This window comes from Egretta garzetta, unplaced genomic scaffold (genome assembly GCF_000687185.1).
Source record: "Egretta garzetta isolate BGI_Z169 unplaced genomic scaffold, ASM68718v1 scaffold447, whole genome shotgun sequence".
Taxonomy (NCBI): domain Eukaryota; kingdom Metazoa; phylum Chordata; class Aves; order Pelecaniformes; family Ardeidae; genus Egretta; species Egretta garzetta.
In genome coordinates this window covers 285363-304809 of record NW_009260397.1, presented here as the reverse complement: position 1 = coordinate 304809, position 19447 = coordinate 285363, and the positions used below count along the sequence as shown (strand labels likewise).

Genomic DNA, 19447 nt, shown 5'->3' with positions numbered 1-19447 from the left:
AAGTTCTGGGAAACTTTGGATAGGAGCAGCAGTGAAAATTCAAGTAGCAATGTATGAAATGGTATCTGACACCAGCACTTACTAGCAGCAGAGCCTCCAGGTGGCTCAGGTAGGTTTCCTCACTGGCTAGGATTCCTGACAGGACCCATTTTCTCATTTCCAGTCCTTTCTCCAGGTCTGGCTCACTCTACAAAGTAGTTGTTAAGGGGGTGGGGGAGTAGGGGGAGGAAGAGAGAGAAGAGGGAGTGGAAGGAGAGGAAGAAAAAAAAAAAAAAGAATGAGAATGGAGAGTAACAGATATCATTCAGCTGATCACAGCATACTTGGTTTTTTGTTTAGTTTTCAGACTAAAAAACACAACAAAACAAAAAACCCACCTGTGCTCAGTGTCTTATTTCTAGAAACACACAAACGTAAAACAATAAAGAAAATTTTATTTACCAGCAACTGATGTCACTTAGATTATTTATAGGTGTTAGCTTTAGTCATCCAACTATGGTGCCTCAATTATGTGCCTGACTTCTTCACAAAATTCAAACCACAAAACTTAACAATTCAGAATTTATCCTCCTAAACAAATCTTCGGGACTCTTGGTTATGTGCAATTCACTCCCTCCTCCCACGAGAGTTCTCCATGATCTTACTCCAAAGCCACGTTTCTCTATGCAGACCTGATCACTTCGCCTACATCTACACAGATGTGCATGAATATACAGCAGGTACAGTCTGACATTGCTGTTAAGATGGGTGTTCTTTCTCCCACTCGCTACTATTCACTAAATTATTTTTCAGTGCCAACTTGCACAATGTCTATTTTTAGTTAGAGCAGCCAATAAGCAGCACTGCTTGGAACGCACATGCTGATTTTCTTCTTGGGATTGCATGAAAGAGTTCTTAACAAAAACAACTGAAAAAAGAGGAAAAAAAAATACATTTGCAGGCAAAGGTACACATCAAGGGAAGACTAACATCAAGTGTTAAGAGAAGCAGTAACTCCCTCTGTTGAATTTCAGTAATCCTTCCTCTCAAAACTGTTACCTGGAAAATATTTAACCTGATAAAGTGAAATTGAGTATTTCCATAAACTCTGGGAAAATGTGGCCAAACAATGGAGGTTATAAATAATGAGAAACACACCCCTTTTACAGAATCTTATTTCTAGTTGTTTATTTCTGTCATTCACAGAAATGGCTTTTTTGCAATTCTTGCATCGTTTTTATGTTGTTAAATGTCTCTAAGAATAGAGGCAGTAGTTGGATCTGAAAGGACAGATACTTTTCAAGGGCTTTGGGTAGGTTGTTTGGGGCTCCATCCCACTCCTCTTAATATCCAGAGGAATCTTCAGCTATTGATTTCAGCAGCAGGAGGATCAGGAAACAAAGCAGTATGCTCCACTCTACTGACTGAACATAAAGCCCTATACCTGCCAAAAAAGCTCCATTTAGTTTAGCATTTATGCTTTGAACCCTGCAGATGTATATATGAAGTTCATTATGGAGAGAAGGTATCTTGGCTATAGGTAAGCTTACAGTAACTATCACATTCTGAGTGGGACTTTGAGCCTACGCACCACACAAAGAAAGAAACGGATCCTCACGCTCCCAGATATTTTTGGATGCAGTCTCATCAATAACCATCCTGATTTTTGAATGCTTTCATTAAATTTCACAAGCCATTTTCTAGGCTAAAAGACCTTGCGGCAACTACTTTATAAAAATTTTGTGAGGTGTCAAATACCACCATCACCTCTTAAAATAAAAGTGGCAGACAGAAGCTGTTATAGGGAAATGAGTAAAACTTAAAGAGACATCAGGTACTACATGGAAAGAAGAACTTGTCTTCGCATCCCACCCTTAGTGAGGTTCAGTAGGAATCACAGTGCCTTTTAAAATCTTGAAAGGGCATCTCAAAGCAGCTAGGAATTTGTAATTCAGCAGTCGTGTTCAGAAGATTTCAGAAAAACACCAGTGACAAACTACATGGTAAAATGAATGCTGCAACAGATTCTGTGCATCTACAGAGCACCTGAGCGACTGTCTGCTACAGCTCAAACAGAAGTGTGCAACACCATTATGAGTATTCCTTATGATTTCTGTGCCAGTAGTGCCTGGATGTCCACCTCATGGACCGTTTTGTAAGGTATGGTACATACACATGCTCAAGACAGAGAGCCCCAAGATGTTTAACAAAGGCTGCCTTCATCCAAAGAGGCAGGGATGTGTTTTTCTTGTACCAGTGCTGCTACAATACCTCTTGGTTTCCAAAGATTTCTCACAACACTTACAAAAGAAAAATGCAGCTTCACAAAGAAGCACTGAGAAAAACTAACAGTGCTCCAAAGTCCCCACTGCTGAGGATGAGGTAACTGGTCAATATTGACACAGCACTATAATTATCTTTAGCAGGTTCTCTGGGAGGAGGTGAGGATTTAAAAACCAGCTGGGTACGTTTGTAACATCTGTAAAGAGCAGTACACAATGACGAGTTACTGAAATGATTCAAACTTCCCCATCACGACAGCGGCACAACAGTCTTCCTTATAGCACTGAGAACAGTTTTCCTCTTCACAAATAAAAGCTTTAATTTACAAGCCAGTTCTTGCTGGGCACCGTCAGCTGACAGACAGCATTTTCGGCCTGAATGTTAATTTCCTCTCTTTAAGAGAGAGGTGCATTTAGGGAGACAAACATCTCCCAGGACACACTAGAGGCCTTCCTTCCTGGCCATTACCACAAGGTCACTTTGCAAAGTCCACTGTATTGTCCTAACCCTTTTTAAACAGGAGCATTTTCCAAGCGTGACGCTTGCAAAACTCTAGCCTCAGATGCAGCCAGACAGGGCAGGGCCTGGCTGCTTTAAGCTACAGTACAACAGTTGCTGAAGAAATCCTCAGGGGAGTTTATCCAATAATCACATGGCACATTACAAGGTTTCCAATGCAGTACCTCAAATTTACATACAGATTCCTCAAATGTGAAAAGATGATCTCCTGCAGTTCCTGCTGGGTCAGGGATCAATACGACACCGTGGCGCTGCTGACTGCATTGTGCTGCCACTCTGAATCATCTGAGGCTGCACTAGCTCTTGCTGCTAGATGAACATCTGGAAAACAGCCCCTGTGCTTCTTCAGCCTCAGGGTGCTTTTTAAGTTACTCTTGTTATGAAACTTACTCCAGGACTGAGAAATTCACTGGAAGCTGGTGCCAACATCAAGAAGAAGAGGAGCAAGTTTATTATTTGGTATTATTACATTCCTCACTTACAGAACTGGGAACAGGCTCACCTGCTTACCCAAAACAATACAGAGCAATTAGCAGGCCTTCCACTCTCCCCTTGCAGCACGCCAAGATGTGATGCACCCAGTGCCAAGAGCATTTTCTGCTTTGCCCATATCTGACAAAAAAGGGAAACAAAGAGCAATGCTATGACCACAACAGCCTCTCTGATGGCTCTGTTTCTGCACTCCAGGCAGAAGTGCAGTTAAGAGAGGGAACATCCTGGGCATAGGTATGAAGCTCAGGTTCAGGGAGACCTGCCAAGGCTGTGGACTCCTTTCCCCTACCCTGGCAAGAAGGAAGCAGTCAGAAATCTTTGAGCTGCTTGTGGCAAGGGGAGGAGCTGGTACCACATCTACCAGACCACATTAGCTAGGGGAAAATACACCTATTAACCAAAGTGCAGATGAGATGTTCCCAGCAGGATGTGGGAGCAGCCTGTATTAGCAAACTCTAGCCACCCAGCAGGGAGTGCCAGGTGGTCAGCAGTCCATCCCATGCTTTCCACCCAGCTTGGTTAGCCTGTTTTTCACTTGTACAAGTCCGACTAGTATTTCATGTTCTGACTCTCCCCACCTCTTTAATGCCAGCATCCATTTCTAGCCTTTCTCCATTGCCCTTCCATCTTTTGGCTACCTCTCTACCCACATGTTTCAGAATAAATCTATCTTACAAGACTATCATGGGGCAGCAGCCAGAGCATTCCTGTCTGTCTGCCATGGGAGCTGTCAGGATCCAACACCCAGCTAGTTCTGAACAAGCAAGCAAGAAATCAGTGCTCTGCTCCCACTCCTTATGAACCACATGTAAAAAGAAAAAAAAAAGAAAACAAAAAGGAAGGTGGAAAGCAGTATAAAGTAAGTTTTCCAGGTATCTCATGCCTATAAGGTTCTATAAGGTATTTTCTTCTCAACTGGGTGGTGCTTCTTGCTATTCCAAAGACTTAAAAACCAAAAGATTGAGTCACAGTCATAAGTGCAATCTTGCGACCTGAACCAAGGCCAGTCAGAGCGGCTAGAAGCACTGAAGATATCAGAGAGCGTGCGTATGCTGGCCCTGAGCCATGGCTGTTTTGAATGTGTTTACAGCTTGTCAGCCTAAGTACTTTAGTTTACTAACCAGGTTGGCATTGCATGTTGTATTCAATTACTGCAAGCCTGAGATTCACCAGCTCCAAGGATTAGACAGATTCAGCCCTCCCTGACTGTTTAAAGAATGCAGGGCTTTCTGGTTGCTGTTTAAATTAACAGCAATAATTGTTTTCTTGCAAATGTTAGAAGAACACAGATTAAGAATCTAGAAACCACAACACATAAGATTTTGCAAAGTGTTTGCTGCTGGCACAGCTCTGTAAAGAGAATCAGTGATTCAAAGTGGGCGTATAAAAGGCACTTTAACTCTCAGACCTTCCTTTGGTACAGCGTGTTCATGTGCTGTGCAATGAATGCGTTCAAAGGAGAGGCTTCCTGTAAGGACAGCTCAGAATCTCATAGAGAAGCCGACAGCCTACAAAAAACTATTAATTTCAATTTTTAAAGTGTAAATATCTTTGAAAGCTTCTGCTAAACAGGCTGGAGGTGTCTCATTGTCTTGGTGATATTAAACAGGGCAAATTCTGTAATTGAGCCAATCATGCTCCGCGCAGGGAGGGGAAGGAGCAGGGAGAGGAGCCAACATTATTTATAACATCAGTACCGGTGTGCCAGCTCTCCTCAGGAAGGGCCGTACATTCAGGCAGAGCCCTTAAGGAGCAAAGAGTTGGAGAATAAAAAGGGAAAGTTACATCTGTTGGGGGTGGTGAGAGGAAAGTGACAGTAAAACAAACAAAAGTAAATACTAAGAGGAAGAAATGAGAAGGATTTGGAAATGTTCTCCCTGGTAACAGATGATAGGACGAGGGGGAATGGTTTGAAGCCGCGCCAGGGCAGGTTTAGGTTAGATATTAGGAAAAACTTCTTCACTGAAAGGGTTGTCAGGCTCTGGAATGGGCTGCCCAGGGAGATGGTAGAGTCCCCATCCTTGGAGGTATTTAAAAGAAGGATAGATGAGGTGCTTAGGGACATGGTTTAGTGGTCGGGTGGCAGGGTTAGGTTAAAGGTTGGACTCGATGATCTTAAAGGTCTTTTCCAACCAAAGCAATTCTATGATTCTATGATTCTAATGTTGGAGAGGGAAGGATAAGCTAGCAACAGTAAGTAGTACCAAGCAGAGCGGTACTCCCATTTATAGATGTAGCTTCAGAGGTCAACTTTTCCGGACTCCCTTGGGACCAAGCCAGGGGAAGAGTCCAGAGCCTGCTCTATCACAGCCCTGCTTTCCGCATAACTGGCAGACAGTGAGAACAAAAGAATCTGGTCTGAGGACCAGCAATGGCTGCTAATGCTGTGCCAACCGTGGACTGCACAGCAGAAAAGGGAAGAGAAATTCTACCTGGAAATCTCTAAGTACCAGCCAATTTCCCCCTCCAAACAGAACAGAAAGTGGGAGTTAGTCGCTCAGCTTTAACACTCCTGCCTCCCTGGGCGCAATATATACAGGAACTGGAGAGATCTATTTTGGCAAAAAAAATGATCTTCTAAACTCTAGAAAAGTGACTCCCCTCATTTCCTGGGGTATGAGGAACTTTGCCTTTCCCCTGGCTGCCCGACACCCACTCCCACAGAGCCCCACACCCTCAGCTCCACACACGTCTGTGAGCCTGGCTTTGTTGGTGAGCAGATCTTGAAAGGCCTTTCTTATTTCTGCTCTTCCCATCGCTGTAATCTCTCCCCACATAGTAGCAGCAATAGGATCATGATGACTGCAGCTGCCCATCTTCTCTTAGTCTCTTTAGCCTCCAAGCTGCAAGTGACCCATTCCAGAACTCTCGGCACTAACTCTTCCCTAGTGAAGTGTGTCCATCACTAACTTTCCAGCTGTCCCAACACTCCTGTGTCCCAAGAACACTGTAGCAAGCTCTCCGTCTCTCTTCTAACTCTATCCAGGTATCTTCTCTACTTTTCACCCTAGCCGTATGGGGAAGACAGACACGTTCTCTCTCTGGGAGTGAGTTATCACTACCTATTACAAACAGTGACACCTTCTGAAGCTACCAGCACTGTCTTATCTGGCAAACATCTGGGCTGACATTTTCCAAGACAGATTTCCAGAATTTTTGGAAAGTTCAATCACAACAGTTCAACTGTAACAGAAACCAAGGTTCAGGAAAATTAAATCACTTCTCAAGTTAAATAAACAAACAACTTAAGCATTAGTGGAACCTATTTCTCCTTTCTCCTCTTTCCCCTGTAGGCCTGCTTCAGAGCAACAGTCAAAGTTTGGCAAAAGCATTGGCTTTATGCCAGGACATGCGTCAGCAGCTCAGCACGAGATTCTGGAAGAGCCAGAAGAGGGGGTACGACCTCACTTGCTCAATGCAAACATTTGTTAAGGCCTCCTTACCACAAAAATGATGAGTCAGGGGATGCAGAAATCCACACTACAAACGCCCATGTTTCATTATGTCTTTTCTGGGTCACAGGCAAAACTAATGCTGGTGCACCCCTTGTCACCCTCTTTGGATAGCAATGGATGTTTGTGCAAGGGACACACAGCAGGTGGAATATGAATATGTAAGAGGTGGCTGAAATGGTACGGTTTGGAGGCAGACCTGCCAGTGTCTTTTAGTCTGCTTATATGACGCAGGTGGGTAGGTGAGGATTGGAAAACAGATCCCAAACAACAAGGTGTAGAACACCACAAACCTTCCAGAAGTCAGTTACAGCCCTCACTTCCTGGAACACAGAAGATGAGGTGCTGGGAGTTGGTCACCCTACACACTGAGGGAACAACATGAAGCCCCTCCACAAGCAGTCCAGGAGGTATCCCTTCATTCTCTTTTAGAAAGAGACGCTGCTTTTGCCACTCTGCACTTTCTCTACAGTGGCTGGCTAGACCAGGTGAAACCCTGATGCGCTGTCCAACCAAAGGCCGTAGCTGCTATAAGGAGATGGAAGTACTTAGTCAAACACTTGGCAGAAACATACAAAGCCCAGAGCAAGCCCACAAAAATAAGTCAAAGCAAAATGTCCTCAATAACCAGATAGCAACAACCGAGTCTCCAAGAGGAAGGCTGGTCTCATGGATAATGGTTCATAATAATGAACATCACACAAGAATGCTGCTATGTCTGTGTGATGCTAAGCGAATTATTTAGAATTGCACTTTTAAAAAAAACGTAAATCATTGTTTACAATGTTTTCTATTTTCTGGGTGCCTGACTGGGTGTTGTTAACTCCTGGCTGCAAGCAAAATTAAAGGGATTTTACTTTAAATATGAAGAAAACTGCATTAAAAGTCAGAACATTGTTTTGCAGAACATCACACATCTCACATTAAGCACCCAAAATTAGAAGATGCTTTTCCTATAATCTGTCTGCCTTGATTACCTGTGGTTAGTGAACATACCATCCTCTTATCTCACAGGAACACTGCAAGGATAATTAAGACCTGTGTAGCATTGCAACTGCATTTGGAGTTAATGGTCATGCCAAAGGGAAATAAATACTTTTGTACTCAGAGCAGAGTTTGTACAGTGTCCTATAAATAAGGTGTACACATAGCTCTCAACATAAAATATCAAATCCCGTGAGTATCATTCACTAGATACACTGAACAATGCAGGAGCCCCATAGAAGAAATAGGACAAGATTGCATAATTGGAAGTTATCATAAAGATTCAAGACAAGGCTATAGGCGCAAGGCAAGGCTGGATAACCATACTAATTTCCTAACTTCTGAATGACTTCACAATCTTAATATTTTGTCAAAGTGGTGTATATAGTGCACGTGTTTTGTTGCACGCAGTTAACGGTTGATTTCTGCACTCTGGTCATAGAGGTAACCTAAAGTTTTCAGAAGTAATTGCAGGTACCTAAGAAAGAAGTAAGAGGACAAGGAGACAACTATAAAAACAAACACATAAACAAAAAATGTTTTCTGCTAATCAAGTATAGTGAACAAGAAAATAGAAGAGACATATGTCCTGGTATTTCTGGTCCAACACATTTTGTGTGCTTGGCTCAGCACAGTGTGTTTGACACTTAATTTTGTTACTGATGTCTTTTCCACTACAGCTGAAAATACAACTACAGTAGAAGCCATCAAACAAGTCGTGATGACAGAAAGTATAACTTGTTTGGGAAATACTGCAGCCACATATTAATTAGTCTCTTCCTCCTTCTTATGGGCCATCCTTCATGAGTGGCATTGTCATTTGTGGACTAATTATAGACAGGATCAACTGAAGCAGCTGAGGTTCACAATTAAAAGTCTAATCTGTATCAGGACACCTCTTTCTTTTGAAGCCATAAAGCATCTTTTTATAGTCAGAGAGAAGAAAGCAGCCATTTACGATAAATCTATTTTTAAGAAGACAGCTTTTGCATTATTAAGGTAACTCTGAAATTAACTACTGTTAAATGCTTATGAGGCAATATTCAAACAAATAAAGAACAAGATTAAATATTAGGCAGTGGCCTCTTCCAGGCCTCCAGTCACAGGCACTATGACAACTGGTTCTTTGAAGATAACTCTCAGCCATATGTAGTCACATAACTGAGAAACATAACCTGGAAATCTCAAGCCAATATTAAAACATTCTGTGAGCTTTTAAAATTTACTAATGATAATTTCTTCATTCAAAAGCCTCTTACACAAGAATTCTCATCCTGAGAGATAAAAAAAAGCATCTCAATTAATAGACTATAGCATAAGCAGCTAATTAGATTCCGTATTTTATAGTCAAATAAAATTAAGCAAGCATCAACTTATGTACTTGATAATGCTTTAAGAGATCTTGACAATGCATTTTTATAAATGAGAAAGAAGAAAAAGAACACTGTCTCAAGTAGGCTTCTTAATCTAACATTCATCCTAGAAAACGTAAGGAAGCATATGATCTGGCGTTGATTTACACTTACACTGATATCTGTAAAATATCCATCATCTTCTCCCATGACATCATCATTAATAGGACAGAACAACGTAAAGCCAACACGTAAGTTAAACCACTTAAATGACTTCAGAGTGTCATTTACAATGTGGGAATTCAAGGTTGTTTCTTAGAAATACAGTAGGAAGGAAGTGACAAGTTGTCTTTGTACTATTAAGCGTTTTTATGAATTACTTGGGGAAACCAAAAGCTTGCAGATGACAAAGATATCCAGGGAAACAGCAACTTGGGATTGAAGTGCTCTACAATCTAGGAAGCAAAAGTATAAGGAGAAACAAAGGTTGAAAGTCAAACAGATTCATTCAAGCTGAAACCGAGACATTTTTGACTGTGAAGACAGCAGACTCAATAGTTATTCACCAAGGCAAGCAGCAAACTCTCTACCAATACTATTGTAAAAACAAAAATAGAAATTTTCCTTAACTTCCCAGCTATAGCCATGCTACTAAACCTGAAGCAAAAATAAAGCGAGATAGCCTGAATGTCCACATCAAACCACAGGTCAGGCTAGGTGGTCCCTTCTGAACTTTTTATCTACCATAACTGGTTATATAGATAGTTATTTAGTGAATAGACAAATTCATTATAAGAAGTGGCCATCTCCCACTCGAGGTCACCATACTTCAGAACTGGCAGTTTTAATTCCTCTTATTCCATTTTCACAGAGTGAAGGAAACAGATCTTATATTCTAGATGCTTTATCAAAGCCTTTAACCTACCTGAAAATAACTCTTATTTTCCTTGTGAAAGGCAATGACAACCCACATGCACAGATGTATGAACATCATAATGTAGGATGTTTTGTTCCAGAGTCTCCTTTCCAAAATATCTGGTATTTAGAGACCCTCTCAACAGCAATTAACCACCAATTCTCTCCACTAAGATTCACAAAGGGTGAAAAACTGAGGCTTAGAAATCATACACGCAACACTCAACCCTGAAGGCTTAGCATCAGCTACGAGCCTCAATTTAGCTTTAAATATACAATATCAATCAGGCAGTGCTACATTAGGTCAGGTAATCTATCCTACAGTGCTGGCAGTCCCTGTCTTTGCTCCCTGTTAAAGCAGTCTGCCCCTTGCAAACCTACAAGGCTTTGCTGACTCCAAAAAGGCAGGAAAGGACTCACTGATTTTGTAGATTCCAGAGACCCTGAAGATAGGGTGTCTCGGCTGCCCCGACTCTTGGAACTGAGATGGGGTGAGGATGATGGCGAGTCATCAATATAGGGCATCATATCATGATGTCGCCTCTGTTCTTCAGCACGGTCTGCATCATACGCATAGCTAGGTGGTGTGCCACTGAATGAAGCATCTGTAAAACACAGGAGAAAAGTCTGTCTGGTCAGAGTCAAGCTGGACAGGAGACAGGCTGGTCAACCAAGGCACTGCCTGCCTCCCAGCTATTATGATTACTTATCGGTAAACCCAGAGCGATAGTTAAATATAGATCAAGTAGAGGCATAAATTTAATTAATCTCATGTGGTCAACAAACATTTACTTCACTCATTCTAAGTCTTAAAAGGTAAAGTCCTTTCTAATATCTAACATTGGTGTTCATTTAATTAGAGCTCCTTCCCTCAAGTTTTCCTTCAAAAGCATTAGCATCAAAATAAATCCTTTTGCAGGCTCCATAAAAGTTATGGAGTCTGGGTTTAGGAATGTAGTGGGTTAGGGTAAAAGACCCTGTTTTTTCTGTAGAACAAAAACAGATGATGCCCCTGCCAGTTTAGCAATCATAGATAATACATAGCTCAGGGGAGAAATGTAACTCTTTCCAGACCTCTCAAGAACAAGAGGACTAGGAAAGAAAGGTCTTACATGTCAGAAGAATCAGCCTACTGCCAAAAATAAAATCCTAACAGGCCCTCTTCTATTGGCTGCCCCCCTCTACCCCCCCAATTTTGAGACTCCTTAATGAAATGAACAAACCACCACCCTGCTACCTCCTACCCCCTGCAAAAAAAATCCAAGCAAAAAACAAACAAAAAAGGATGGTGGTATGAAGAGTCAGATTAACCATTGCTGCATGAGATATCAATGAACTTCTACAGGAAAGATGAGTAGTAAAATTGGTTCTGGTATCTTTAGTAGCTGTGTACACAGACTGTTTCTACAAAAATTTGTATTAAGGACATGTACTGAGCAGCAACCTCTACCATAGTTTAAAAGGTCTTTTAACTCTCTGCACAAAGAAATATACACAGAGGACCAAAATTTGCTCTGTGCACAGTGGCACAGGATCACATCATCCACCTTGCCCGAGAGAAGCTGGAGACAACCTTACATACGAGTTACACAGGCCTGTGAAGCACTTTCACCTGTCAATGCCCAGAAGCGCCCCGTGGGTAACAGTAATAGCCACGCATGGGCCTCTTTCAGTAACAAAACGCTATTCTTCTCCCCAAACTGAAAAATAACCACAGGAAGATAAGCTAGATCCACTTTTACAGCAGCGGGTGAGCCATACAGAAGACAAAGCCACAAAAAAATAAAAAAAGCTTTTTTGTCTTATAAGTTTAAAGTTATGCATTAAATTCACACTTAAACACAAGTAGAACTGATTTTAACTTGTTTGCACAAATATCCAGGTTCTGCAAAAATAATAAGCAGCAGCTGCCAAGCATACTAATAATCCTTTTCTACATCACTAAGGCAGGGTGGAGGAGTAACATTTTAAAGCCCACTTTCCTCCCTCACAGTAAACTCAGTTAAAGCATGACTCATTCCAGTAAAGGATGTGAACTTTGTGTGGAACAGAATAAAACTTGATCCATGCAGCTTATTGAGGAGGGAGAGCTGGTCTAGGGAATTTACACAAACAATATGCTGAAAATCCAACAATAAACTCACTGTAGAATTGAGTCTCTGTCTCTGTTCGTACCAAATACCACCCAGCTAAATAACAGCTGTATACAAGGCCTTTAGGCTGCTGAAGGACCATGGCAATATTATTTTAACAAGCTCAATAAGTTTTATGTCACCCACCCGCTTGTGGTATTACCTTGTGCTCAAGCTCCCCGAGTTCCGCAAAAGACTCATTAGACTGTGCAAGACCACAGGGGCAAGAAAAAAAAAATAATAAAAAAAGTGGTATATGTTGTCTGGAAGGAAATTTTGTCTAAATGTTAGAGGTTTCCAGAGCTCCTCAGCCATTTAGAAGACACTCTATTAAGTTGATTTGGTAAACAGAGGCTTGAAAGGGAGCTGCTGAAATGAGGATGCTCAGTCACAAACACAAGAGATTTTTAGTTATCCCAAAGTTGGATAACATCTACAACACCTGCAAGCCAAACAAATCTCATGCCGGAATTTTCAAAAGCTCTTTGCTAAAAGAATGCAGAAGAGAAGACAGCATGGTCCCTACCTCGCACTACCCAAACAGGCGAGAGAACACTGAAAAGATGGATGGTCTTCTGTTTGGCCAGAAGGTTAAGGGACTGTTTTGACTCTAGAAACCAGAATTATAAAAGGAAGGAAGATGGCCCTCTCTTTGCATCTCTGCAATATTTATGCCATAAAAAAAAAAAAAAAAACCAAAAAACCCCAAAAAAACAAACAACAACAACACAAACCCCTAACACCATGTAATTTCAGTGGAGGAGTGCAGGTATCTGACCTGTCCCTTGTGCAACTTTCTAACCCAAGAAGCCTGCAAGATATTACTGACAATTTAACACTGCTATAATCCAAGGTGGATCATCAGTACTGGGCACTTATGCAGGCTTCATGCCTTTGATCAAGCAAGAATTCTTTTTCCCTCAGAAGTTTCTTCAAACTACTCTTATTCAAACCAGTTTCTCCTGCACACATGCAGTAACAAGACCGTGTTGCTGTGCAGAAATTAAGGCAGGGATATTTATTTCACTCCCAATGCTCACTTTCAAAATGTATAGTTTGCTCCACTTCTGTTAATGGGGGAGTGAATGCAGACTAAACTATATTAGCAGCAAGGCTTGTAGTGAATCACAGTATTTTCACTTCCCTCACTTTCTCCTGCTAAAAAGCAGGCTTCACACTCTGCCTTCCATAACATGTTCTGTCTCCCACTGCACAGGGAAACCTTTATCTGGAACTGAAGGAAAGGGCAGGTGCGGGACTTCGGCTTGGAAGAAGAGATTTATTCCTAGCTTTGCAACAAGACTCAGTCTGCCTTTGAATCACTTTGTCTCCCGATCCATAAAAATGAAAATAACACATCTCAACAAGGAATGAATCTATCAGTGTCACAGACTGCCATGAGATCTGTGCATACAAAGCTCCACACAGAATTTAAAACTTTATTTCTGTATCCTCCAGAGATCCTTCACACATTAAAAAGCTTAGAAGTAGTTATAATCCCTCTTTTTTCTATTACTGCTGCACACAGCACTGAAATCCACCTATGGAGATTTTAATTATCTCCAAGGCAGAAGGACCTTCTGGCTTTTATTCTACCATTTTTTTCCAACAGAAGCAAAGTATTACTGTAGCCAGATACACTATGCAAGTCTTAACACTAACAACAGAGGTAGGCTTGTATCTCTGTGATTACAGAGACCACTGTTGCTAGGGAAACTAGGTTATTCAAATCTCCTAAACCCAGCACAATGCTGCACAGGCTGTTCAAGCTCTACCTGGGAGCAAAAAGACTAGACCAAAGAGATTAGAGCCAGGAGCTCACCTGCTCAGACGCTTCCAGCTGCTCTGGGTGCTGCTATTGTAGAAGGCAAGCGGAGACAGCAGCTGGGCCCAAGCAAGAGCGCTTGGTTTCTTAGCCAGTGCATCAGGTAGGGTGAGTATTAAGTGGGTTCTTAATCGCCTTTTAGGGCCAGCCACTAAGTCATCAATAACTGAGTTAAAGCCAGAGGAAGATGAAACACAGGAACAACAGACAATTACTGACAAGGGACAATTGAGGAAAAACGGAAGGCATACAAGGACAATGGGCTTAAACATGTTGTATTGGGAGAGCACCAGAGCGAGACACTGAGGATAGTACTCCACATGTATCATGCTTCTCTCACCTCACCAGCAGGCCCCCTTTCTCCTCTTCTTTGGGTAACCTGTAGGAGATGCCACCTCATAGAGAAGAGCAGCAGCAGCTGCGACTTACAGAAATGAGCCCTCTCAGCACCTAGGAGTAGCTATTAGACTAGATATAAAGGAAGAAATTCTTTACAATGAGGGTGGTAAAACACTGGAACAGGTTGCCCAGAGAGGGAGTGGAAGCATTCAAGGACAGGTTGGACGGGGCTCTGAGCAACCTGATCTAGTTAGTGGTGTCCCTGCTCACTGCAGGGGGGTTGGACTAGATGACCTCTAGGGGTCCCTTCCAACCTAAAACATTCTATGATTCTATGATTCTGTGATTCTATTTCTACTACCACTGGCCCCCTGACATTCTCTTACAGTACCCCTCTACTTCATCAGCATGATCCTCAGGTGCAATGAACTAGCTGGGGCTACAAAGGCTCATCATCAATTCACACATTCTGCTAAAACCCTCAAGAACCTTTGGTTCTGACAGCAATGGTCTCCCTGGCCTTGCTTTGCTCCAGCTGTTATGAGTCTGTTCCACCATCCCCCTCCTCAGTTACTGCTTCTGTCCTCTCACCTCCTTTCTCATCTCTGTCTCCTTTTCATTTTCTTTTGGCTTTCTCAAACTTAATATTCCTTTTCTTTATTTTCCTGTTCCTCCCCTCTTCTAAACTGCTCCTCTCCCTCACTGCCTCAAATTTCACCTGGCTGAGGGGTAAGGGAGAATCTAACAAATTTACAGTTAGTCACAAATTCACTGGCACTCAGACAGCACAGCAACACTGTTCCCTTGTCCTGTTGCCTACACCCTTCCTGCTGGCTGCCACGTTCATTCTTTGGGAATATGAAATCAAGTCATAGATCTAACTTGAAAGCAGAAAGGGAAAAAGAAATTACCTTCTAAGTAAAAGGAAAGATTAGCTGCATCTAACCCAGGGCCACACAATGGTTCAAATGCATGTGTCGTACTTTCACAGCATCACAACATCCATAGCTGCTCGAGAGGCTTAACAGCAGCATGCAGAGAAGCTTCCAAGCTAGCTGTGCTCCAGCTAATCCTGCTAAAAGAGCAGTGAAGCCATAGCAGCTCAGACCTGCCTGCCTCAGTAAATACCTAGAATCCTGAAGGGGGAGGGGGATTTGCACCTCATGCCAAAGCCCTGCATCACTGTGGCTTCATTGTAAACAGTATCAAGGCTAGCACAAGCCTGTAACGTTTGATACTCACTCCAAAAAACATTCCTGCAGCTGCAGAGCAGAAGACAGCTATGGCAGTTTGCATCCTCTGACTGTGTTGCTAGGCCAGGGAATGTGTGAAGCCATAGTTTGACTTGACAATGCATTGTCTTGGCAGCAATAGGGATTTTAAGGTTTCCCCCATCAAGCCATAAACCACTGCATGGCCCTTCCCCCTCTTATCCCCTTAGTTCTGCAACCCCACAGATGTCTATGGTCCAGATAAAGAACTCAGCCAGCTCAAAGAAAAATATCTTTGACACTTCCCTCCTAAGCTGGATCAGCTCTCTGATCTAGTTCAGGGCACAGAAATCCAAACTGAAAGGATACATGCATGGTAGTTCAGGGGTGGGTACGCTTAAAAGCTTATACTGCAACTGAAGACATCATATTAGCAAAACACTGCTTGAGTTTCCTTTAGGCTGAAGCTTAGTCAGTTCCTGGGATTTATAACACCTGGTTTGCAGGTAAGTTACCAGAATGCAACACTTTTTTTTTTTTTTTTTGGTAACCTTTAAGTTAGTAATATGCCTTACTGACCTTAGCTCCAGCTTTTACTTACTACTGTTTGCTTGGTGATAAACAATACAGAATAATGTAATTTTATTTCTTAGTGCTGGCCAGGCTACTTGGAGAAGGATCAGGGATTTGGGCCCAGTGCTGAGCACACGTAGAAGTATATGAGTGTGAACGGGCTGTGAATGCAGTTGCCTAGGGAATACAGCAGCACTTTCTAAAAAAATAGAAGAGTTAAACTATGGAAAACTAAGCATCTTGCTTGTTTTGTTGACACCTTCTGAATCATCATCTCCAAAAGCAGGATATAGTGCACTCAATACTTCGTACACTTCTGCACAAAACTGAGATCCACAAACAATAATTATGCTGACTACCTACATCAGGAGCCTGTCCCAGAATGAAGATCAAGTATCAAAAGGAAAAAAAATAGGTATCTTTGCCAGGTCAAATCCCTATGGCTTCATTCTTCTCAGGCTGATGAAGAAAAGGCTCTGCTAGGATGCTAAACATATTCAAACCAAACTGTCTCCTTCATGCTCTGTATCTCTTCTCTGTGTAACTATGGTACATCTATACGTAAAGATGCTTAGTGAAACCTGAAGCCCCCACTCAAATACAAAACCAAAACATGAAGCCCCAACTCAAATACAAAAGCAATTCATTTAGTAACAAAAAAATCCCATTAGTTTGCAATTCTTTAGTATTAGATGAGCATGAAAACAGGCAAAAAGTAAAAAAAGCTAGCTCCAAGCCTGTGGCCTCAAACTGTATTCTACAATAAACACATGAAGAGAATCCAACTACCAGTGCTAACTGGTAGACTCCTACAAGGCACCCCATCATCTGCCATAGAAGAAAAATGTCAACAGAGGATGATCTTGCTTACCACTGCCCAACAAGCTGTTTGGGAGGATGGGCTGCAGAAGCAGAATTGCAGTGAAATTCGTAACACAGCCCACCCACAGGAAACACCCATCAGCACATAAAACCAAGGCAGAGTTAAACAAGCAGTTTCACACAATGCAGCCAAGCTACAGTTTCCCTTCTGCAGGCAATCATGAAATGGACTCTGAAAACATGTTGTATGTTGACAACTTGCAAAGAAACACTCTTTAGGGAACAGGATGAAAGGGGAACAGTACCCCAGGAAGAGAGATTTCTAAATACATAGCTGGACACTGGAATTACAACTACAGCTTATACAGCAACCAAAAAAGAAGTTCTGTGAATCCAAAACTTCAGCAGATTTTCCTGAAATCACCATGTCCATTTCAGGTTTGCATCCTCCCCTCTCCCATTGTAACAGGTCATCTTTCTGCAGCACGTGAAGCAGCTGCAGAAACAAGTCTCTGTCACATGTAAACTTTACCCGACATTTCATTTTAAGGGTAAGGGTGTGCTTGTGTGTGTGCATGTGAGTGCATGTATATATGTGCACGCAGAGATTGAGAACTGCATCTTATTTTTGAGATGGAAAAAGGAGAAAGCAATGTACCTTGTATATGGAAGCAGCAAGACAGCTGGCGGTTCTCTCCACCCTCCCTCCCCTGGGGGATCTCAGGCCATAGATGTTAACCAGCCTCCAAGAAACTTCTGTCTCTACCACAGATGAGCTTTATCCTTGTAGCAGACAGCGCCCTTAAGTCTTTAGGAGATGAATTAACTGCAGTCCACTTTTAATCTTTTAGGTGTGTCAAACCCAGATCATTAAACATCTAAAAAAGAAGATCAGAGTTCTTTAATCTGCCCAAATATTCCATGAAGAGTTCACGCAGAGACTAGAGGACAGGTCTGATCTGTTTGTGGCAGTCTGTTACTGAGACATGCTGTTGTGTTTCACTCCAATTGGCATTTTCCTGGGGACAGATTTAACATTCACACAGATCTAATACCCATGCAGAGTGAGGTGTTCTATGATCCAGCCATGATGTGAAAGCTGGGACTTCTGAGACCATTCACCACCTCAGGGAAGCCTAAGACATCCTCACACAGGACAGAAAGAACTCCTCACTAAGGCTACCACGAGAGTCGTTATCATGACGGAAAAATTCAGGAAGCTAACCTGATCATCTTTTACCAGACAAGACTGCACTGTAGCATGCAAACTCCAAAGATTCCCATTCTGCCAGCACAACTTCCCCACTGCTCATCTTTGCTTTAGACAACTCCAGCTTAGCAACCATGGAGTGCTACATGCTAAGGAGCATAAACCAAGCTGTCATCCACACATTACATTCAGCCAGGCTTTGACACGGTGCATGCCACAGAGGTCAGCAAGGGAAGAGTAGAGAGATGGGAATTTACACCTCTGCTGAGACATCTGACACTTGGATCAGTTTCAATCAAACTGAAATACTGGGAGGGAAGTACAACCATTGCACACCACAAACTAGACAGAGGAGTCCAACTGATGATAACAGTTGTGATTAGGAAGAAAACAGGTTACGCGTTTAGGAGACGTGGCCTTTCACCCTACAGGGTGTCTCCACAGCAAATTTATAAATTCTAGGATACACTACAAGCACACTGTATGTAACTAACATTAGGAAAGAAAGTTACCCGTAGTTACTGCAGAAGGGAAGACCTGAACATTTCTCTGCGATGGCTGACAACGTGTATGTCCTACTGGCTGCTACATGCCCTCCAAAGCACTTAAAAGGTTTAAGTGCCATCACTTAGAGCCCTAAACACCAGTGAGTAAAACACATGTAGGTATGAATGAGGTACGTTCCCAGCATGACTGGGTGCCAATAAGCTGCCAACAGGTAAAGACAGAGAAATTCTGGTCAGGCCTGAATTACGTGGGTACCATGCATTCAAGGAAGAGTGTGAGAATATTTAACTCACAGGGCAGGCATAACACTCCATAACATGGATGAATACCTCTCAGACTCCTGCCTTGGAGAGAGCAGAAAGTGAATCTGTTTCCATCCAGGGTCTATGTCTTTAGATTCCTCTCCTGTTCTATGTTTTCCCAGGCAGGCTGGAAAGGTTTCCATGTTCAGTTCATCTTGGCAGTCAGGCCACTGGATGTTCTTGGCAAAGTAAATCCCAGAGCAAACTGGAACGCCTTTCCAGTTTTCTTTTCCATTCCTTACTGAGGATTGGGCACCAAGTTTAGCTGTCCTCATTCACTGCAAGTCTAACGGGCAGAAAGTAAAGTTTAGGTCTGGTCGTTCAGACTTAAAGACTTTAAGTATAAAAATACATGGGGCAGCCAGATACATTCTTAAGTACATGTGGCTTTGCACCAAAGGCACCTGAAGCTTTAGCACTTACTTGCTCAGAGGTACAAGCTGACTGAAATAGAGAAAGAGTTTCCATGAAAAATAAGGTAAAAAAACCCAAACCAAAACCAAGCAAGTAAACAACAATGAATGACACACAGCTGTAAGGAAAAGAGCCC

The 19447-nt window shown here is 42.3% G+C and overlaps 1 protein-coding gene across 2 annotated transcripts in view; it reads right to left on the bottom strand.

Annotated features, from left to right (window-relative positions):
- Positions 1-19447, bottom strand: part of BCR (BCR activator of RhoGEF and GTPase) — a 101781-nt gene that overhangs the window by 40640 nt on the left and 41694 nt on the right. For both annotated transcript variants that reach the window (XM_009643085.2, XM_035898603.1), the window contains 2 exons: positions 10397-10581; positions 83-187 (listed from right to left, as the gene is read on the bottom strand). In XM_009643085.2, the coding sequence (XP_009641380.1) occupies positions 83-187; positions 10397-10581 (290 nt within the window). The remainder of the gene's footprint in view (positions 1-82; positions 188-10396; positions 10582-19447) is intronic.